General features: G+C 43.3%; 1 protein-coding gene across 6 annotated transcripts in view; it reads left to right on the top strand.

Moving 5' to 3' along the window:
• Positions 1 to 23,269, top strand: part of igsf9bb (immunoglobulin superfamily, member 9Bb) — a 665,840-nt gene that overhangs the window by 577,140 nt on the left and 65,431 nt on the right. For 5 of the 6 annotated variants that reach the window (XR_010977166.1, XM_068053912.1, XM_068053916.1 and 2 more), the window contains 2 exons: positions 3,942 to 4,065; positions 22,396 to 22,571. Coding sequence is in view for 5 of the 6 variants with exons in the window: in XM_068053912.1 (XP_067910013.1) it covers positions 3,942 to 4,065; positions 22,396 to 22,571 (300 nt within the window). In the remaining variant the exon portion in view is untranslated. The remainder of the gene's footprint in view (positions 1 to 3,941; positions 4,066 to 22,395; positions 22,572 to 23,269) is intronic. The other variant, XM_068053913.1, reaches the window with a different exon arrangement.

The following is a 23,269-nucleotide window of genomic DNA, read 5'->3' as shown; positions in this document are numbered from 1 at the left end:
CTGGCTATGTGCACTTCTAGGGGGATAGATTTTCTGCTGAAGGCAGGGCTTCCGGAGCCGGGCCGAAAAGGCAAGGTTTCCTTTTGCTCCCCCATCCCCCACTGCTCCCCCATCCCCCACTGGTCCCCCGGAGAAATCCACTGGACTTTTTTTGTCAACATTTTAGGAGGCAGGATCCCCATTCCTTTAAAAACTTTAAAGGGACAGAGCTCCTGCCTCCAAGAGCTGCCAGCTAATCAGAGGGCTGGCAGGTCAGCAGTTTCAGCAGTGCCACTGGGAGCCGTGGCCACTGCCAGTACTGCAGAGGCCTCAGACCCAGGCCCAGCGGTGGAACCCCGGTCCAGAGGTAGGTGAGGCAGTGTTGCAGGGACCAGTCCAGGAGGCCCTGGCATGGGAGTGGGGGGGGGGGTGTGATCCTGCGATCCAGCGGGAGGGGGGTCCTGGGGGGGAAAATTGGTTCCCGTTGGGCCTTTTGTGGGCCACAAATTGTCTACAAAAGAGGGACCCACCTCCCCAAAGCCCGCAGGGTGGGCTTCTCGTTTTACAAGGCGTCCTCCCCGCACGGCTGATCCTGCCCCCGCTGCTAGTAATATCCCAGCGGCAGTGGGAAGAAACCCTTAATTGGCCACTTAAAGGCCTCTGGGCGGGAAGGCTGCCGTTGGCCTATCCCAACCCTGGGAAGATCGCTGAGCAAAGGGAAGGTGATGGGCCCTCCGTCCCGCCGCCTCCCCGCCACCCACCGGGATTCTCCTCAACTGCCGCCCCCCCCCCCCCACCTCCGATATCGCCTCGGGGGGTGGGGGGGCGTAAAATCCCGGCTAGTGATTGGTGCTATACTGGATGTTACACTAGGTACAACTGAGTGGAAATGACTGGTAGTTTTGAGTTTTGAACTAAAACCCACTCCTGTTCATTTCGGATCCAGTTTGGTTATTCTCCTATATTTCACTTTTATTCATCATCATTGAACGTCTGACTGAGCACACAGTCCCAACTAAACAAACTATGTTGTTGCAATATCTAGTGTTGCTCCAAAGTTATACAGAAACCTTATTGTTCTCTGTAGCTTACTAGGAAGATTACTGCCCTAATCACCAGCAAAATCAGGTCCATTTAGGGTGGCACAGTGGCGCAGTGGTTAGCACCGCAGCCTCACAGCTCCAGCGACCCGGGTTCAATTCTGGGTACTGCCTGTGTGGGGTTTGCAAGTTCTCCCTGTGTCTGCGTGGGTTTCCTCCGGGTGCTCCGGTTTCCTCCCACATGCCAAAGACTTGCAGGTTGATAGGTAAATTGGCCATTATAAATTGCTCCTAGTATAGGTAGGTGGTAGGGAAATATAGGGACAGGTGGGGATGTGGTAGGAATATGAAATTAGTGTAGGATTAGTATAAATGGGTGGTTGATGGTCAGCACAGACTCGGTGGGCCGAAGGGCCTGTTTCAGTGCTGTATCTCTAATAATAATAATAATAAATTTAAAAATATGCAGGGGGTGATTTTGCTCTTAACATTGTCAACTCTGTTTGGATTATTCCTGGAAGTTTCATCACATGATCTCCTTACTCCAACTGCCTCACCCAGTCAAACAGGCTTTTCCCATTTCCAATTCCTTTATATCGAGTAAACACAAGTATTCAAAGAAAATGGAAAAGATGCACACATTTTTTTAATGCTCCTATGATTTCTTCCCAGGCTTCTTGCAACAAAGTGCTGGAGATTAATCCTCAATACTTGGATACTCCAGGAATACCCGGCATGGTCAGCGTTCCAATGAAGTGCATGAGGTCTCACACCAACCATTTCCCGAGCCCACACCTGACAGATCTTCTGAAAATCGACCCCAATGTACTAATTTTCATTTAGCCACACGCTTCCTATCAATGGTTTTCTTACAACCCTGAACTTGTATCAAGATTTTGTAAATGGCCAGTCACTTTCTGTTATACTCTGGAAAACTTTGTATGAAAAGTTGATCTTGTAGCACAGATCAGGGAACAAAACTAGTACGTGTCAGTCATGGCTCAGTTGGTAGCACTCTTGCTTCTGAATCACCACATTGTGGGTTCAAGTTCCATTCCAGGACTTGAGCACAAAAATCAAAACTGACACTCGATGTGGTACTGAGGGAGTGCTGCACTGTTGGATTTGCTGTTTTTCAGATGAAACATTAAACCCATCTGCCCACTCAGTTGGACTTAAGAGTTCCCACTGTACTATTTGAAAGAGGGTAGTGAAGTTATCCACCTTGTCCTGGCCATTATTTATCCCTCAATCAACATCACTAAAACAGATTATCTGGTCGTTATTACATTGCTGTTTGTGGAAGCTTGCTGTGCACAAATTGGCTGCCACGTTTCCTACATTACAACAAAGTCGACACTTCATTGGCTGTAAAACCTTTGGGATATCCTGTGGTCTTGAAAGGCGCTACACAAATGAGTCTTTTTATTGACTACTTTCTGGTCTGAGATCCAATTGGGTAAAGGAAAACAGAAGACTAGGAAAAGACCATTAGGTCCAACAAGCCCATTCCTAATATTTATCTTCTCTCCAGCTCTGTAACTAATTATCTTCTAAACCCACATATATCATCTTCTTCAAAGGCTTTCCCTGGTAAGTTATTCCATAGCTCCATTACTCTTTGGATAAAAGCATTCTTCCTACTGTTATGATCAGATGTGGATGGGTCGAAGGACTCCCCTCTTGACCCTCCTTGTTTGACCGTAACAAGGTTGATTTTTTTTTTAAAAGGAATGTACTTGGCAATCCAATAAGTGTTTGAATATTTATGTGCTATGGTCATAAAAAGAACCAATCAGACAGGTTTTCTTGAGTTTAACAATGAAAGAGGTTAGCTTTATTGTACTTAAATCGATCTAAGTAAAATAATAATCTGCGCTCCAACTTGCACACACACACACACACACTCAAGGTTCACACACACGCACAAATAGCTTACAGAGTGGGGAAGAATAGATTGGTTGAGTTAGAGTCCATAGAACAAAAAAAGGATATACAGTCTGTAAAGTTCGTTGATTCGACTGGCTTCTAGCTGAATTCGATGGTCCTGAGACTTCCGGTTTGAAGAGATAGATGGGTGATTCGGTGGGTCTCTTGGACACAATGATGTGGATGATTTCCTTCAAGGGATCTCTGGTTGCAGCCGGAGTATGCAGAGGTGGTCAGTCAGCAGGCAGGGTTTGAAGCTTGCAAGTTGGAGTGGAGATAGAGAGAAAGGAGGGAGCCCCTACTTGGGCCTTCACTTGTCAGAGTCCAGATGCTTGTCAGTCTGCTGTGGAGAAACACCAGTTTAAAGCACAGATGGGGAGGGGCTTGTCACATGACAGTCATTTAGTGATTCGAGCATGGTAGTCAGCAGTGTGCATTTATTCTTGCAACTAAAACAGTCACGATATATTGTAGTAAGTGGGGATTTCTTTCTCACAACCAGGGTCCCATTGTTCAAGTGATAGTCTTGATGCCTTGCTAATGGGAACAGGCAGTTCCCTTAAATTTCCCAGGTCTTGGTTCTTGCTGGGACAGGTCAGACTCTCGTCGCCACCTCACAGACCTTGCAATGTAGGATACAGTGTTGCAAATTAAGTGGCCATCTTAAGGCGTTTGCAAAGTCATCTTTTAACTGTTCCTTTTTAATTTCTTTGGAAAAAAATAAATTCACGTCTCCAGTCAGTGGATTAAAAATAAAATATCATTCAACATAGCACGCTGGCATGACACAACCTTCCTTTTAGCTATTAACTTCCTGATTTATTTCTTCGATGTTTGAAAGAATGGATTCTTTCATTTCTCAATTAGGGATCTAGAAAATTAAGCATTACATCAGAAGTCATGTATTATTAATGTTATGATGAGGGATTTTGCAGATCACATTAACTATGACTGTGTAATATCTGAGCTGTCACTTTTTTCTCCTCTTTGCAGGCACAAGCCCACATGCTCCAACAAATGTTAGAATCACAGCCACGATGGCCTCTGCTAATGCCTCCTGGGACCCAGGTTATGATGGTGGATATGAGCAGACATTCACAGTCTGGTATGGCCCTGTGTGAGTCATCCTAGCATGCTTTGCTTTCCACCCTTCTCAGTTCTTTGCTTACAATGAATGTTCTGTATGCATTAGGCTTCCTATAATGATTTGCTCTTTGCTGTTATCGCTTGGCAGTTGTATAGCTGCAGGCTGCTGATTTAAAGCAAACAGGCTCTGCTGGCTCAATGGTTTTTGGGCTTACTAACTGCCTTGACTTTTCATTAGTCCTTTATCATTCCTTTCTGGTTGAGCTGTCCTGCTATGCTCACAGTAGAGTGGAGCTTCTTAACCCTTGTTACAATGAAACTATCTGGACTCATTGTAACTTGAGAACAGTCAGCAGCTTTTATCCTCATTGTCTAGGCCAGATTCAAACCTTGATCTCACAGGCAAAAAGCCTTAAGATTGCCTCCCAATTCATTTTACCATCACCCATTTTATGTACACTTTATCCTTGATATGCCATCAGAAGAGGCCTGGTGCCATCCTGTGATATGCTTACAGCCATTTCATTGCTACAAGCTGTTCCTAATAACAATAGTATCTTTTGATGTCACTTGCGACTCAAAGCACACTTAAGTGAGAGACAATGAGAAGGTGCCAATGATACTCAAATATGACAAGATATTGATCTGTTTACTAATTTGGGGAATGCATTGCTCCTGTTACTGTATAGTGACATCATAATCATACATTTCTAATGTATCCAGAGTATTACTAAGTGTAGGAGCCAGAGCAAATATTCACTCTGCCAAAACTCCTGATTTATTGTTTCCCCATGCAAGAAAATAAGTGACATGGAGTCATTATTGAAAAGGTCTATGCTGACTGGGGCAAATTGTATTTGTGGGGCCAAGCATGGTGCTCACTGATCCCAGAGTCCAGACAACACAGTTGTCATTACACTCCAGTCTAATAGAAATAAAAGCTAAATAATTGTCTGGCCGTCTTGGATTCTAAATATTCCAGAAGATGCAAAAAAAAAAACCCAAATCCGTCATATTTGATATTTAACATAAAAAGGGTAACCATCGTTTTTTTTTACACTCTCCCAATTAGAATAAACAACAAACAGCTCAGCTTATACACAAGTGAGCACTTTTTATCCTGCCTGTTTCTTTGCAAGAGAGCTATGATAACAAGATGTGTTCTGCTCAACAACAAAGGACTCAGAATGCCAGTAAACAAGCAACAGAGGAGCTTCAGGGTATCAGAATACAATCAATCAAAATAGCCAGACTTTAAACAGTAGAAAATGCTGGAAACACTCAGTAGGTCAGGCAGTGTCTGTGGAGAGAGGAAGGTGGGGTTAACATGTCGGGTATAAACTGCTGATTTTAACTTTGTCCCATTTTAAATTAGTACTGTGCTTCACAGAATAGTTAACAAACCATGTGTAGTAACAATGTCAAAGAAATTCCCAAGGAGAATTAAGGAGGCCTTTTAGTTGGTCACTCATGGTGTGTATTAATGTTTACTAATAGTTCAAAGGATCAGAACATGTTAATTATAGACATGGGAGCAGAAAGTAAGATGTTCCCCATCTCCCTTAAGAAAGGACACTCCGTATCATACGCTATTCGAAGACAGATCAAGGATATTGTGAGGCAGGTTTGATGGCCTTTCTATGCCCGTCAATTTTCAATGTTCAATTTCATACCACTGGGATTTTCACACTCTTTCATCATTAACTGCACTTGAACCATTTTCCAAGGGTTTCTGTGGCTTTTCCACCAAAGTTACAGTGGATGACCGGGAAACCCCTAGGGAAATTTACCTCATCGTGTTATTTACCACAAAAGGGTACCTTGATTTAAATCCCGTAGAGCTGGGAGCTGGGTGGCGCAGCTGATTAGATACAAGTTAGGTGCATTTCATCCCGGGGACTCTCAGTTCAACTCCAGCCCAGACAATGAGAGGAACATTTCCCCTGTCTGTTGGCTTGAAAGGTCCTGCATGAATTGACATTGGACTGTCTCAGTACAGCACTTATTGACAATCTCATTCAGAGAGGTTGCAGGATGTCTGTTTTCACTTACTCTCATTCATGGGATCTGGCTGTAGCTGACAAGGCCAGCATTTATTGCCCACCTCTAATTGCCCTTGATAAGGTGGCATAGAGCCACGTTCTTGAATCGCTGGCGTCCATGTGGTGTAGGTGCACCCACAGTGTTGTTAGGGAGGGAGTGAGGGAAAAATGTCAGCAGACTTTTTCTGAGGTTGAGTTTGAGGCAGAGCAGAGAGGAGTTAACTCTGTATCTGACTATGCTGCACCTGACCTGAGACTGCATGCTGCTGACACTAAGTACTTGAAATGGGGAGTTTCATTGCCAGCATCAACATCCTTAGTGAGTACATAAATGCAGCACTGCCAGATGAAGTGATGCTTTCCTTTCTCTGTTGGCTCTTAAATGTTCTCTTTGAATATACAGTAAACCCACTGCCTGTAGATTCAGCTATTTAGCATTAATACGTTAGTCAGAAAGGCCCTAATGATAGTATGGGAAGTAGACAGGTTGGTTCCATAAAGAGAGTTCAGTTGAAGTAACTGGACCAATGTTCAGATAATGTAGGGATAACTCTGTACTCCATCCTCACTGTGTCATACCAGCCTTGTGGCTACTGCTTGCTCATGTGTTCTGTCCCTTTAAGTACAAGAGTGAAGAGCTGTTCATTGCCCATAATTGCTTCCCTTAATAATAACCACATAATCATGTAGTAGTTTAAACTACTGTGCCCATCATTGTTACAAAATATTTCCCTCGGTGTATACTTAGCAGCTGTTCAGATAATTATGGCTAGAAATCACACATCACTTTGCATTTAATGAGTTTACATAACATTCCTGGGCTGGATTTTCCCAGTCCTTTGGGAACGGGCTGGGAGGTGGGAAGGCTGGCAAAATAGCATGGGAAGGCAACGGGTGGCGTGCATGTCATCTTCCTGGGGCCATGCCATCTTGCCAGTGGTGGGAAATGTGGCACACGGCCCCCCCACCTGAAGCCCAATTGAGCCACTTAAGTGGCCAATCAAGGGCCTTTTCCTGCCTCAACTGGCATTTTACACATTCTTGGGGAACCCTCTATCATGTGGGGAGACCACCAGATAAACCATGGCGGCTTCCCGGCAGGTTCTGGGGGCGAGGGTCCTTCCTTTGGCCAAAGGAGGGGCCCTCCAAAGGCAATGGCGCCGCCTGCACTAAGAAATCACCCCCGCTGGGGCCTGCCTGACTGGCCTCGGTGCCCCCAGACCACACTTACTGGCCGATGGGGGCGCATGCCCATTGATGTGTCCTCATCCAGCAGATGCAGCCCAGCAGTGGCCAATGCCAGCAGTGGCGCTGCTGACCTGCCAGCCCTCTGATTGGCCAGCAGCTCTTCAGGGCTGCTGCCAAAGCGGATTTGCCCCAGTGGAAGGACCCCTGCTGCCTCCATAAAATCCAGCCCCCTCTGTTTACCTTTTTAACATTGTCCATTTCCTTATGCCAATTTCTGAAGAGCCTTAATGCCTTTCTACATTAAAAGCACAATAAAAATTCAAGTTGCCATTGGGGGGGCGGGCGGGGGTGGGGGGGAGGTGGTGGTGACCCGGGGCTGTGCGGGCACTGTGTAGAAATTGTCATGGGTTAGTCTTCAAATCAAACCCAGACTGTTGGGTTGAATGTCTCATGTTGGCTATCTTGGTTTAAATTGGAATGAGTTTGGATATTTTCAACACCATATCTCATGGGCAGCAAGTTATGTTAATCTGGAATTTTTTTACTCTTTCATGGGATGGGCATCGCTGGCAAAGCTGGCATTTGTTGCCCATCCCTAATTAACCTTGACAACTGAGTGGCTTGTTAGGCCATTTCAGAGGGCAGTTAAGAGTCAACTCCATTGCTGTTGGTCTGGAGTCACACATAGGCCAGACCAGGTAAGGACAGCATATTTCCTTCCCTAAAGGACATTAGTGAACCAGATGGGTTTTTACGACAATCGATAGTTTTATGGCATCACCATTACTGAGACTAGCTTTCAATTCCAGATTTTTATTAATTAATTGAATTTAAATTCCATCAGCTGCCATGGTGGGATTTTAACCCGTGTCCCCAGGGCATTAGTCTGGGCCTCTGGATTGCTAGTTCAGTGACATTACCACTACACCAACATCTCCCCACAGCACAAGCTAGAATGCACTGCAGGAATGAAAGGGTGGTGGAAGCAGAGTCAACAGTAACTTTAAAAGGGAATTGGATAAATGTTTGAAGTGGAAACATCTGCAGGGCTATAGGGAAAGAGCAGGGAGAGTGGAACTAATTGGATAGCTTTATCAAAGTGCCGGCACAGATATGATGGGCCGAATGACCTCCTTCTCTACTGTAGCATTCTATTATTCTATGTCCACACCACAGGTCTGGCACCACCTGGTGCTTTTGCTCTGAAAGACCACATGGATAGTTGATACTTGAACTACTAACCAACAGCAGAAAATGTTTGTTGCTCAGAATTGACATCTCTCCCATTGATGAATGCAACTGTTCACCTGAAATTAAACAATGCAAAGGGCTGGCTAGCTCCATCTATATACTCTAGATTTTATGATGGGCTTAAATTTGTGTCCACATATCACTGACCTCTCCTTGTTTCCTCCAATCACAGCCAGTCCTGTGCTAGAGGATTGTACCTATCTGATGCGAAGTTGAAACTATCCAAACCTTGTCAGTTTGGATCATTACAGCCAACAGGAGTCATTCAGTTTGGGCTGGAGTTGAAGGCTATGAAACCTAACTCACCACGCCATCCAAACACTTGCAAAAAGATAACGGGAGGTGTTTGGACTAAATGGTGATGGTCAGTATTACAAACAGAACCAGAACTCAGAGCCTAGGGCCTAGAGCCAAGGTTGTGCGTGCATAAACTGCAGAGTTCTAATGGCGATTTCTGCTAAGAAAATAGATCTAATTATAATGAAAAATAAGTTAAAATGGAAAAGAAAGAATTTTAACAGTTAGAATTCTTCATGTTTTAGATATGTCAGAATTTCATCCTGAGAAGCTGTGAAGTACGACAACCTAAAGATGATTGCAGCTCTCTGCTGATGCAGCCAAACATGTCAGCACACAGATTGCATTTGGAAAGTAATGCCAATCAAACCTGTGTAGCAGTGACTTAGCATTTGTCGGTCCTCCCATAGTGTAGTAAGCTTCTAGTCAGATGATAGCAGTGTGTATCTTCATTCACAAGGCAGCACAAAATTACGTTGTGTCATTTAGATCAAGTTTATGCATTAAATTCACCGTCTTTTGTAGAAAGCTGGAGTATATTAAATATTTTGTGATAGCTGAAACCACAGGATGGTAGGTCAGGATAAAGGCATGTGTTAGTTTGTTATCTTCTTCTTAAAGAAAAGATGATCGCACTGTAAGTGGAGTTTTATTTACCATAAGACAATGTATAAATGAAACTTAAAATATAAGTAATAAATAAAATCTGAATGTGGGTAGATTTACATTGGTCACTGTGTTAGAAGCTCATGAAAATATTTACAACCTATTGCTATTCCTAGCACAAAACTCTTCATAGGAACATGGGGATGGGAAGCCATTCAGTACCTCAAGCCTGCTGTGCCATTCAGTTAGCTCATGGCTGATCTGTACCTCAACTCCATTTACCTACCATGGCTCTACATCTCTTGATATCCCTACCTAACAAAAAACTATCGATTGCACTCTTGAAAATTCAATTTTTTGCAGTATCCACAGCCTTTTGTGGGAAAGAATTCCACATTTCGACTCTCTTTCATGTGAAAAAGTGGGGCTGAATTTTATGGGAAGATTGGGGATGGGAACAGAGGCGGTGGGGGGCATGAAATCAGGATAGAAGGCCGATATCGTAACGTTCATCTGTATTTTACTCTCGTCGGCCAATATGGAGGGCAGACTTTACACATCCATGCAGCGGGAAGCCAATTATGGTAGTTAAGAGCCCAATTGATGGCAATTTTATTCTCTGTTTTGCATTTAACTGATGGCTCACAGGAACCACAGGCCTTCGGAGTCTCGCCTGGTGAAAGGAGGCGAAAAGGAGGAGGGAGCTCAGTTCTGGCTGCAAAGGTGAGGCAGCCTCGATTGCCAGGGAGGGCAGAGGAGGGAGGGCATTGGAAATCAGTCTGAGGAATGGAGGCAACTGTGCCAGCACTGTGGGGGAGGCATACTTGTGTGCCATTGGGCAAGTGCCACCTCTTCCAAGGTGACAACTGAGGGAAAGAAGAGAGCTACCATTGGCTGTGAATGCCATGCACGCAGGGAGAAGCAAACTGGCATGGGCCTCATTCACCCTGGCTTTGAGGAGAAGGAGCAGTAGAGAGGGAGGGCAGTCCAGGCACCGGCAGCAGAACATCAGCAACCTCGAGGGCCCATGAGAGGGCAAGCTTCCAGGTCAGGACATCGGAGAAGGGCACGCCAACAGTCTGCTGTGCGCAGAAGAACCTCTGGCACCTGGGATTGCTGAAGTACGTCGGCACTATAGCTGCTTCCTGGGAACTGTGCACACACCTGCATGATCCATTTGCAATGTTCATTGACGACTTGTACATTTCTGTTGATGAAGGTTGCTGACTGGTCTGCAGGAGCCTTGATGGCCATATGCATGCAGTCAATGGTACTCTGCACCTGGGGGAATCCAGCAATGGCTCTGAAACCAACAGCCCTCTCGGCTTCATTGTTTGGATTGGTGCAGTAGCACACATAGTCACCAGCCCTCTTGAAAAGGGCATTGGTGGCCTCCTTGATGCACCAATCCACTGCAGACTATGAGAGCACACACATATTTACAGTAGAGAAAGAAAATGTTGTCGAGGAGAATACTGAGATTCAGACTACTAGGCTAGATGGGATTGAGGTTCACAAGGAGGAGTTGTTAGCAATTTTGCAAAGTGTGAAAATAGATAAGTCCCCTGGGCCAGATGGGATTTATCCTAAGATTCTCTGGGAAGCCAGGGAGGAGATTGCAGAGCCTTTGTCCTTGATCTTTATGTCGTCATTGTCGACAGGAATAGTGCCGGAAGACTGGAGGATAGCAAATGTTGTCCCCTTGTTCAAGAAGGGGAGTAGAGACAGCCCTGGTAATTATAGACCTGTGAGCCTTACTTCGGTTGTAGGTAAAATGTTGGAAAAGGTTATAAGAGACAGGATTTATAATCATCTTGAAAAGAATACGTTCATTAGCGATAGTCAGCACGGTTTTGTGAAGGGTAGGTCGTGCCTCACAAACCTTATTGAGTTTTTCGAGAAGGTGACCAAACAGGTGGATGAGGGTAAAGCAGTGGATGTGGTGTATATGGATTTCAGTAAGACGTTTGATAAGGTTCCCCACGGTAGGCTATTGCAGAAAATACAGAAGTATGGGGTTGAAGGTGATTTAGAGCTTTGGATCAGAAATTGGCTAGCTGAAAGAAGACAGAGGGTGGTGGTTGATGGCAAATGTTCATCCTGGAGTTTAGTTACTAGTGGTGTACCGCAAGGATCTGTTTTGGGGCCACTGCTGTTTGTCATTTTTATAAATGACCTGGAAGAGGGTGTAGAAGGGTGGGTTAGTAAATTTGCGGATGACACGAAGGTCGGTGGAGTTGTGGATAGTGCCGAAGGATGTTGTAGGGTACAGAGGGACATAGATAGGCTGCAGAGCTGGGCTGAGAGATGGCAAATGGAGTTTAATGCGGAAAAGTGTGAGGTGATTCACTTTGGAAGGAGTAACAGGAATGCAGAGTACTGGGCTAATGGGAAGATTCTTGGTAGTGTAGATGAACAGAGAGATCTTGGTGCCCAGGTACATAAATCCCTGAAAGTTGCTACCCAGGTTAATAGGGCTGTTAAGAAGGCATATGGTGTGTTAGCTAGGGGGATCGAGTTTCGGAGCCACGAGGCCATGCTGCAGCTGTACAAAACTCTGGTGAGACCGCACCTGGAGTATTGCGTGCAGTTCTGGTCACCGCATTAGAGGAAGGATGTGGAAGCTTTGGAAAGGGTGCAGAGGAGATTTACTAGGATGTTGCCTGGTATGGAGGAAAGGTCTTACGGGGAAAGGCTGAGGGACTTGAGGTTGTTTTCGTTGGAGAGAAGGAGGAGGAGAGGTGACTTAATAGAGACATATAAGATAATCAGAGGGTTAGATAGGGTGGATAGTGAGAGTCTTTTTCCTCGGATGGTGATGGCAAACACGAGGGGACATAGCTTTAAGTTGAGGGGTGATAGATATAGGACAAATGTCAGAGGTAGTTTCTTTACTCAGAGAGTAGTAGGGGCGTGGAACGCCCTGCCTGCAACAGCAGTAGACTCGCCAACTTTAAGGGCATTTAAGTGGTCATTGGATAGACATATGGATGAAAATGGAATAGTGTAGGTCAGATGGTTTCACAGGTCGGCGCAACATCGAGGGCCGAAGGGCCTGTACTGCGCTGTAATGTTCTAAAAAAAATATATCTCCAGTGGATCCCTGCAAAGATACAAAGGTGTAGAAAGTCGGTGTCTAGGTGACCTTCAGCACCAGTGGCATTGTGTGTCCACCAAGTCCCATGGGGCTCAGCTCACCCTGCAGGGCCACCTGGGATCTTCCTTCAGCCATGGTCGCTGCAGGCTCACATTCAGCTCCTTGCTTTTCAAGAATCAGAGGCAACCGCAGGGTTCTTCAGTGTATTCAAAAAGGCATCCCTTTAAACCAGGCAGCAGTTAATTCAGGGCTAGCAACCCTATAAATATGCTTCTAGCCCCTGCCATTGAGTCAGATGATGCTGCCATTAGCGCCTCCTTTCCCAACTCTGCTGTTTGATAGCATGGGCCTCACGCCTCCCCTTCCTTAATTGACCAGCTGCTGCGTGATCGTGCTCGGCCGGCTGCATTTCACTCATCCTGAAATTCAGTCACTTCCAGGGCCACCACTGAGACCCACACCGTTCATACTAAATTCTGCCAATGCTTTCTGATTTCCCTCCTGAATGGTCTAGCTCTAATTTTAGGGTTACGTCCCCTCGTTCTTGATTCCCCTTCAGAAGAAATAGTTTCTCTGTATCTACTCTATCGACCCTATTGAATGCTTTTAGCATTTTAAACACCTTGATCAGATCAATGCTCAATCTTCTGTACTCCAAGGAATACAAGCCAAGTTTATTTCCTCATAATTTAACTGTCTAAGCCCCAGTATCATTCTGCTGAAGAGGTACATTAGAAGAGGTTTTTTTTTACCCAGAACTTGGAATGCTATACCACAAGTGGTTGTTCAGGTAGAGCCTGTAACATTGCTTGAAATTGCATTGCACAAGTGTTTTGAGAATGAATATAAAAGGGCAGGAAAATAGGTTTTGAGTGAACAGCTACAGTTGATGAGCTAGTGTAAGCACAGAAATGATGAAGTGAATGGCCTATCCTGTAATTTCTATGATTTGTACATCAGTGTGTAAGTTTCCTCTTATATGTTTAAGGGATATAAATACACATTTATACACTTGGCAGCTAAGTTGGATTGTATTAACAACACAATGCAGTAACAAGGATGTAGCTAATCCCTCCAATGCATCTTGCCAACTTCCACCCCAAGCATGCCCCAGATTTTTACCATCATACATGTTAGTATCAGTGCTACTAAGTTATCCCCAGGATTGCAATTGAAGATTGGTGTTACTTTGCCTGCAAGTTAAACTGTTTGACACTTTAGAGTCCTATCAGGGATTGTGCTGAAATTTATAGCTAGTTCTGTAAAAAGTGCAGTTTTGAATTTGGGCATGGATTTCCCAATGGGAATTCCTCTATTCCTGTCTTATGAAGAGGAGGCGGTTGAGGAAGACACGAGATTGGTGGCACCCAGAATGACACATTACAGTAAGCATTTGTTTCTGACTTAAAGATACCCACTCAATTTGGTTAAGATTTTCCAAACTTTCCTAGATCCTATGGTTCCCTGGATTGGAAGTTAGCAAACGTAACACAGCTAGTCAAGAAAGGAGGGAGTGGAAAAACAGGGAACTACAGGCCAGTTAGCCTGACATCAGTCATCAGGAAAATGCTGGAATCTATGATTAAAGAAGTCTTAACAATGCTCTTAGAAAATCATGGTATGATGAGACAGAGTCAACATGGTTTCAGGAAAGGGAAATAGTGTTTGACAAATTTATTGGAGTTCTTTGAGGATGTAACTAGTAGAGTAGATAAAGGGGAGCCAGTAGATGTAGTATACTTGGATTTTCAAAAGGCATTTGATAAGATGCTACACAAAAACTTAATATGCAAGATAAGGGCTCATGGAGTTAGGATAATATATTATCATGGATGGAGGATTGGTTAACAGACAGGAAGCAGAGAATAGCGATAAGTAGGCAGGCAGTAACTAGTGGGGTGCCACATAGATCAGTGCTGGGGCCTCAGCTATTTACAATCTGTATTAATGACATGGAGGAAGAGGCTAAGAGTAATGTATCCAAGTTTGCTGATGATACAAAACTACACGGGAATGTAAGCTATGAGGAGGACACAAAGAGGCTGCAAAGAGGTATAGACAGGTTAACTGAGTGGGCAACAGGTGTCAGGTGGTAGAAAATGTGGGGAAGTGTGAGGCTATTCACTTTGGTAGTAAGAATAGAAAAGCAGAATTTTTTTTTAAAAGGTGTGAAACTTTTAATTGTTGGTGTTTAGAAAGACTTTTGCACGGATGCAAGAAACACAGAAAATACAGCAAGCATTTAAGAAGGCAAATGGCATGTTGGCCTTTATTGCATGGGGATTGGAGAACAAGAACAAGGAAGTCTTGCTACAATTGTATAGGGCTTTGGTGACACCACAGCTGGAGTACTATTGGTCCCCATATCTAAGAAAAGATATACTTGAATTCGAGGCAGTACAGCGAAGGTTCACTAGATTGGTTCCAGGAATGGAAGGGTTGTCCTGTGATGAGAGACTGAGTAAACTGGGCCAATACCCCCTGGAGTTTAGAAGAATGAGAGATGATCTCATTGAAATGTCCAAGATTCTGAAGGGCTTGACAGGATAGACACTGAAAAAACTAAAAGGTTGTTCCTCCTGGCTAGGAAATCTAGAACACAGGGAGTCAGCCTCAAGATAAGGGATCAATCATTTAGGACTGAGTTGAGAAATTTCTTCACTGAGAGTTGTGAATCTTTGGAATTCTCTACCCCAGAGGGTTGTGGATTCTGCATCGTTGAATATATTTAAAGCTGGGATAGATAGATTTTTGATCTCTCAGGGAATTAAGGGATTTGGGAGTGGGCAGGAAAGTGAAGCTGAGGCACAAGATCAGCCATGATCATATTGAATGATGGGGTAGACTCAAGGGGCCATATGGTCTACTGCTGCTCTTACTTCTTATGTTCCTATGTTCAACAGAGTTTACAGACTAAGAAGGCTTTACTTAGACTTTGTTGTTTGTAATTTCCACCAGTAGATTTACATTGTCTGTACCAGTTAAAGTTACCACTATCTTAAATTTCTTTGCCACTGGATCCTTCTAGGCAGTAGTTGGAAACATTTACTGCAACAATTAGACTGCAGTATAAAGAAAATCACTGATGCTCTATTCTGCATTCGAATAGAACTCAATAAACAAAGATAGAGCGGAGTGTCCAATTTTATTGTTAGGGTCCTCAAAGGTGTAAGGAGCAATTGATACAATGCAAATGACACTCAAAACGTCATATGAGAACCCCATCAATTTTGTGAACAAGAAAAGCTTTGATTCCATTCATATGCAGCTAATGTGTGATGCCAGTCACCTTGCCCTGCACATGAATACCTGCTAGTCAGAAAGTTTCCATCATGAGGCAATCCATCATGAGGCAATCCATCATAGCGACCTTCATGACTCAGTAACATGTAGCAGGATGGTTGATTGGTGATTAGGGCTATCCCTTGCGGCCAAGGCCCCAAACCTAATCAGGGATACACAAAACTGAACTTTGTGGTCAAACAGTATTTACTTTGCATGGCAATCTTCATCAAAAGTTGTCAATAAAATATTTGTTAGCTATAATTGCTGGTTACCACATTGCCTCCCCCTTCAGCTCCCTACATGAGATGAGTTTGAGTGACAGGTGGCCTTTCTGAAAACTGCAGTTAAAATGGCAGCAGGCACGAAATGCACTGGGAATGCAGTAGGAAGCATCTGACTGCCATTTTAACCACTCACCCCTCCCGTTGCCACCAGGCAGGCAGGATTAAAATCATGTTTTTAGAGTTTGTCCAGCTTTACAAAGTGGTGAATTTGATCCACCGAAGCTTACATTTAAATCAAAAGTCATTTTGAACGTTTCAACACTGGCTTTATGTAAGAGACTCGAGAGCTGTAACTCCCTGTTACGATCAAATTCGCATTGATATGCATGGAATTTATTAACTTCCCAAAAGTAGGAGATTAACAATAAACTGTCTTGAAGCAGTCAATGTGAAATCAGTTTGCTGTTGCATCTGAAAGTTGAGCACAAGGCAGTGCTGTGTTCAACTAGGTTGTGTTTAATATGCAGAGAAGTGGGTCAAAGAAGTGAGTACAATGGAAACTGGCTGCTTTGATAGAACTGGGCTCGAAGGAAATGGTTTCTGAAGCACACATTTAGATTTATGGTGTTATATTCAGGCTGACCAATATCCGAACGCGAGTGCCTGTCAAAAATGCACAGCACTATAGACATATTAATGGCACACAGACAATGCATGAAGGAGAAATCAGATGAAAAGCTGTAGGATTATTGAGGACATACAGCCACTGATGGGGAAAATCTTTTTACTGTGCCCTTTTACTGTAACATTGCCACTGGATCACTGGCTCCAGTTGCAAAATAACTAATGCAGCATGGATGTCCTCAGTGACATGAAGTGCCACTTGAAATGTTATTTTTCCCTTTGCTGCTAAAGGCAAAATGCAGACAAACATAAATAACCATGTTCCAAAACATGAACTAATGTCTGCTATTGTTTTACTGGCCACAGGCAATCTAAGCACTCGGTCTGCCAGTACAAATCGACACTGCCCTTTCTGCATTGTAGCTCCATACAGAGAGTATACCGACATTGGAAAAGATCCATGGTCCGTGCAAAGATCCATTGCACCATTTCAGCAGTTCCACGTCCACAGTTATTTTAGTGATGTGCTGGTGCTTTGATCTCTGCCTGACTTTGTCAATGGGAATGGTTCCGGTGGCAGGGGGTTGCAGAGCAATAGGTGGCAAAACATAGAGGTGTCGATTCATGCTCCCAGGGAGTGTGCATCATTGAAAATCACAACCACAACTGCCCTGATATTTTTTTAAAGAAAATATTTAAACCTAACAGCCAGCAAGTCACAGGATGCTCTCCTCCCACACACTTGCTGAAAACACCACTTCCCATTGAGAAAGTGAGAATGCAGAATTCACCCTAAACTTCTGCATGTACGGCAATAACATCGAGCAGTAGATGTCCACTGGGCGGATGGGAGCTTAGGTTAAAATTAACCCGCTTGTTCCACCTCTGTTGCAGTAGTGGCTACACTTAAATAAGTGTGTCATTGGCTGTAAAGGATCGGGGACACCTGCAGTGGTGAAAGGTGCTACATAAATGTGAGTTCTTTTATTGGCGCTGTCACAAAATGTTAGAGATGAGTGAAGCTTTTATTCCTTGTGCGCATCAAAAAATCATACAGCACAAAAGAGGCCATTCAGTCCACCATACATGTGCCAGCTCATTGAAAGAACTATCCAATTAGTCCCACTCCCCTGCTCTTTCCTCATAGCTCTTCACATGTTTCCTATTTGAGAGTCTATCCAATTCCATTTTGTGCTACATGCTTCAATCAATTCTAGTTTCTATCAACTGAAGTAGTCTTCCCACTTCAAAGCCAACATGCCAACATTCAGTTTAACACACAACAGTTTTTCTAACCTGTACTTACAGATCCCCATGGTTTTCTCAATTCACAGTTAAAAGAGGCTGCTGGAAGCTTAGTGCTTACGGGGAAGGGAAGCTGTAAATTGAATGAAAATACATAATTTGTGAGCTCCTGCAGACAGTCCATAATTGTAGATTAGACCAAGACCATTAAACGAGCACCTTCCGCAGAACAAAATAGGTTTGCAAAGTCTGACTTTCAGAATTCTAACCAATCCCAGTTTGAAAACAAAAGCAATACATGGAAATATCTCTTGGAGGTCACACAATGTTTGTGTTAATCAGGTATCTACATTCAAGCATTAGTTGTCATGCATCAGAATAACCAGCTATGAGATCAGTAACAAGTCCTTGTCATTTAAGGTGTCTCTGTACTAATGATGTAGTTTATCGACCGAGGATTTGCTCAAAGGTTGAAGTAACCTCTACATTTTTTTCTCCATCTAATTTAACTAAAATAGAAATCGCTAAAGCCACCACTGATTGGGAGGCTGTTCACGTAATGACTTTCACAGCAGTCAGTACAAAGGACAGAGTCTGTCTGCAGCTAGAGTGCTTGGTACTGGATTTGTAAATCTACTGTCATTTAAAAAAATCCTTGAGCAGCAGATCTGAAAGGGAGCCTCATCAAAATGGAGGTGCTGAGGGATTCACAGAGATTTTACTGTAGTAATTTCTGAGAAGTGTTTCAAATGGAAAATACATAAAAGGGAGATACCATCTCCAGTTGATATCCTCACAGTTCCAAATGGCTACTTCACTGCTCTTCTTCTGTGCTCATTAACCTGTTTGGTTTCCAGTGAGTATTAACACCATCCTGCATACATCAGTGGGGCATGTAATTTAAGAGGCAATTATCACAAATCTCTGCTCATCCCAGCACAAAGTGCAAGGGAAAAGTTTGGACTTTACTGTGAGTTAAACTTCACAAATGTTAGGGGGAGGGTTTGCTCTGCATTCCATGTAATTAGATCTTGATCCTGTTTATAAAGAACAGCTTGATGATGTTGCAGCAATGCACACAAAGAAGAAATCTTCTGCCAAGGTTTTGGGTGGATTATAGCACACTGGGAGGACACTGAATACTGGTTATGTTTAATGCCACATGTTCACCTACTGGCTACATATAAGATGTATGTAGTCCCTGTTGATGCAAAGTTTGCCTTCTGTTTGTGGAGTACTAGAACAGCACACGGTTTTTCAGACGTTGAGAATATTAGTCAAGTGCTCACGTCTAGCGGAGGAAAGTGGGGTATTTATGAGTTTGAAACTATGTCCCCTCCCCCTCCCCCCCCCCCTTAACAAGGCCCCTCCTCTGTTTCTCCAGTCTCCCAGGAGGTACATTAAAATCAGCCCAGGTTAACTCCCTCCCCCCACTCCACCCCACCCTGCTCATTGGGATGTAGTGTACATTACCTGTTCAGTATAACCGAGCAGCTGAGATCATGAGACCAGCATGACTGTGAACTACATCTGACCACTGTGCAGAACTCGTCTGAAACCCTTCATTTCCAAGCCTCCTGAGAAAAGGGTCTTAAAAGCAAATTTTAAACTATGTTCCTTCAAGCTGGAAGTAACTGGGAAGCAAGCTTAGCTTGACAAGAAAGAAAGAACTTGTATTTATAAAGCACCTTTCATGAACTCGGGGTATTTTAAAGTGTCCCACAGGCAATTAAATACTTTTTAAATGTAATCAATGCTAAAAGTAGGCAAATGCACAAGAAGGTCACAAAGCTGTTTATTTTCTTAAGTGGTGGCTGAAGGTTAAATGTTTAGCAGGACAATTCCCCAGCTGTTCTCAAAACAGCTACATCGGATCTTTTATGTGCAACTTAGTAGGCAGACAAGGTCTTGGTTTAAAATGGTATCCAAAAGACAGCCCCTTCAACAATGCAGCACTCCCTCAGTAATATCGCTAAAGTAAAGCCTAGATTTAATGCTCAGGCTAATGCTCTGGGGACATGGGTTCAAATCCCACCACGGCAGATGGTGAAACTTGAATTCAATTAATAAATCTGGAATTAAAAACTAGCCTAATGGTGACCATGAAACAATTGTCAATTGTTGAAAAAACCCATCTGGTTCATAATGTCCTTTAGGGAAGGAAATCTGCCATCCTTACCTGGTCTGGCCTACATGTAATTCCAGACCCACTGCAATGTGGTTGACTCTTAAAAAAAAAGCCCTCTGAAATAGCCTAGCAAGCCATTTAGTTCAAGGGTAATTAGGAATGGACAATAAATGCTGGCCTAGCCAGCTATGCCCACTTCCCACAAATGAATTTTAAAAATGTCCCTGGGAATGGGCTTCAACCTATGGCCTGCTGACTAAGAGACATGAGCACTACCACTGAGCCAAGCTGGCACTTTAATATTTAACACAGCAGAAGGCGGGTGAGGCTATTTTTTGAGGGAGTTTTCAGATGAGCTGTTGTTTTAGAACAGCTTGCTCTGAAAACCCTGTCTTTGGCACTGCAGGCTATGTGTAACATAGCAGATGTGCTATCAGCTGCAACTTAAACTGTTGAGATGTCATTGTCGTATCGGTATATATTATTTTAAATATACACGAGAGCTGTCAGCAGCAAATATTGCGTGCCGCCATTGCACACTGCTGTTTATAAAGCTTTCATATGTCACTAACAGAATACTGATGGCCCTTTAGTTAGTCGCATGTGAAATTCTGTAACAAGTCAAATTAATTAAATTACTGATGTATGGGCCATGCCTTTCTAATTTACAGAAATTGACAGTCCAGTGCATTTTAATCTATTGGAGTCCAGTGATTTCAAGGATGCTCATAGTATAATGACCACTTTCTAATGCGCTGCGATGCTTCCTATTTTTCCTACATTTCTGCATTGCACGTAGTTCTCAGATTTAAGTTGCATTACTAACTTTTATCATTGGCACTAATCTTTAGTATACACTGTGTAAAAGTCAGCTCTGATGTGGGGATCATCCACATACCAATGGATCTGCTGTTGAACGGACTCAGCCCCTCTTGCTCTCAGATATGGATTGCTCTGCACTGGTGGGTATAAGCAGACCCAGTTTACGAACTGAGGAAGCCGAACATGTGAGTGAACTGCATGCTTTTACCCAGTGTGTACTGTACATGCCAGCTTGAGCTAAGCGCCTTCACCAGAACCAGAGTATGAACTAGTATGCCAGATTTGTACTGGTGCCAATTGCTGGTAATCATTAAACATTGGTATTTCTGCAGGATTCTGTCATAAAATGTGCAAAAAATGAAGTCAAGTTTTTTAAGAGTTATGTGCCATAAATGGGCTAACTAATAAATCACGAGATTGCTTACCCTTAGCATTTTTCAATGTCAAGATCCATTAATTCTCAACATTTGAAGTAAAATATATCATTCCATGAGCAATGAGGTAGCCCAGGGGCTTGTGTCCTGGTTGCAAATATCAGTTATTGGTGAATTACTTTAAGAGCGTACATAAATTATGGAGTGAAAACAGGCCATTTAAACCATTAAGCCTAAACCAAGTCCACATTTGATTATTGCATCATGGATTTAATCACCACCTCCTTCCTACCCCACACCTGTTGATCTCCTACTTTAAGCACTGCTAAGTTGTTCCTTTCATTTCTCTTTTATAGCATTGTAGAATCTTACAGCACAGAAAGAGGCCATTCAACCCATCATACTTGTGTCAGCTCTTTGAAAGAGCTATCCAATTAGTCCCACTTCCCTGCTCCTTTCACATAGCCCAGTAATTTTGTCCCCTTCAAGTATTTATCACACTCAGGCACATTGTGTAGGAAGAGTAGCTCAGATCACCATGTATTGTTGCATTGTAAACCCATTCAGAAAGGTTTGGGATTTTGCTACACGTTGCGACAGAGTAATTCTTCCCCTGTATATTTTTAAATAGACTGATTATTCAACCAAGATCTGGACATCAGTAAACAAGATTTTAGTTATGGCATGTAACTCTTTTAAATTTATGTCTAAAAGGGGATGAATTAACCCTGATTGGCATCTAATAAATGTTAGGAATGAATTTTTCCTCCCTAACAGCTAATATTGGTCATTTCATTCAAATTGACTGCTTTAAAAGGCCCAGGATGATAAGTGAATTGGTACAGCAAGGAGTTGGCCTTTGGAAGTTGGAATTGGGTTGCAAATGAGTGCAATATCCGGAAGTCCAGTGTTAGCAATGAGTGCCATTTCTGAGTTGGGAGTGGGAAAAGTATGTCAGGCACGCTGTAACAATTATCAAGCTTAGGAAAGGTTTAAAGAAAGAGCATTCTCATCAATGAAATGAGCTGCTGAAAAGGTAAACCAAATTTCTTCACTGTTTTAAGCTATGATTTCAATGCTGTTTCATTCCACAAGACTTGTTTCAAACTGCAAGCTGTCATGAACATGTACCTATCTGGGCAGCAGACACTAACTCTCCAGATCTGTATTTGCCACAGGGTAAAGAGGGCTCTGCTGGGACCCCACGACTGGCTATCGCTGCCCGTATCCACAGGCCTTACCTGGCTGCTGGTGGAGGGCCTGGAGCCTGAGACCACATACCAGTTCAGTGTGCTAGCACAGAATAAACTGGGCACAGGGCCCTTCAGTGAAGTCATCACTGTGAACACACTGGGTGAGTAAAATTACATTCAGTATAAATGTGTACGAACCCTTTCAGTTCTAGCTGAAATGTTGTTTTCATTCCATACCAGGAAATTCTATAGGTTTTATATTCTTAAAAGCTTTATATGCATATTGTTTTTTTAAGCCACCATGGACAACCATATTGCCATAAGTGGCCAATAGCACTTCCATTTTTGGAACATTGTATTCTGGATCCTATATTAAATTTATACTTCATTGTTTGTAAATCAAACTCTCTTTGTGAATCATACAGCTTTGCGTCCCAGTAGACCACAGTGATGGTATCCTACCAAGAATTCACTACAGGAGGTAGAAGCAATAATGTCTCCAAGGTGGTCAAAAATGAGGTATTGAGAAGAAGCTCAATGCTATAAAACAAGGCTACCATAATTGTGCTTTATTGTTTCTGAATGTATGGGGACAGGCTTGATAGGGCACTGTGTATAAAAAAAAAACAGGAATTGGAGGTTAACTGCAGAAATAGTTAAGTGCACAACAGTTCTGCAATGACATTCCCACCATTTCAAAACTATATGGCCAGAATTTTACCAGCCCCATCGAGGCTGGTTTGAAGGTCGGGGTGGGGCCAAGACATAAACAGAAAGCCACATTGGGACAGCTCCTGGATGCTATCCCCCATCCGGGTGAGCTTCCCAGGGATGGCGGCCATGGGAATCGGCAGCTCGC

The sequence above is a fragment of the Heterodontus francisci genome, chromosome 22 (assembly GCF_036365525.1).
Source record: "Heterodontus francisci isolate sHetFra1 chromosome 22, sHetFra1.hap1, whole genome shotgun sequence".
Classification (NCBI taxonomy): domain Eukaryota; kingdom Metazoa; phylum Chordata; class Chondrichthyes; order Heterodontiformes; family Heterodontidae; genus Heterodontus; species Heterodontus francisci.
This window is presented reverse-complemented; position numbering and strand designations above follow the sequence as displayed.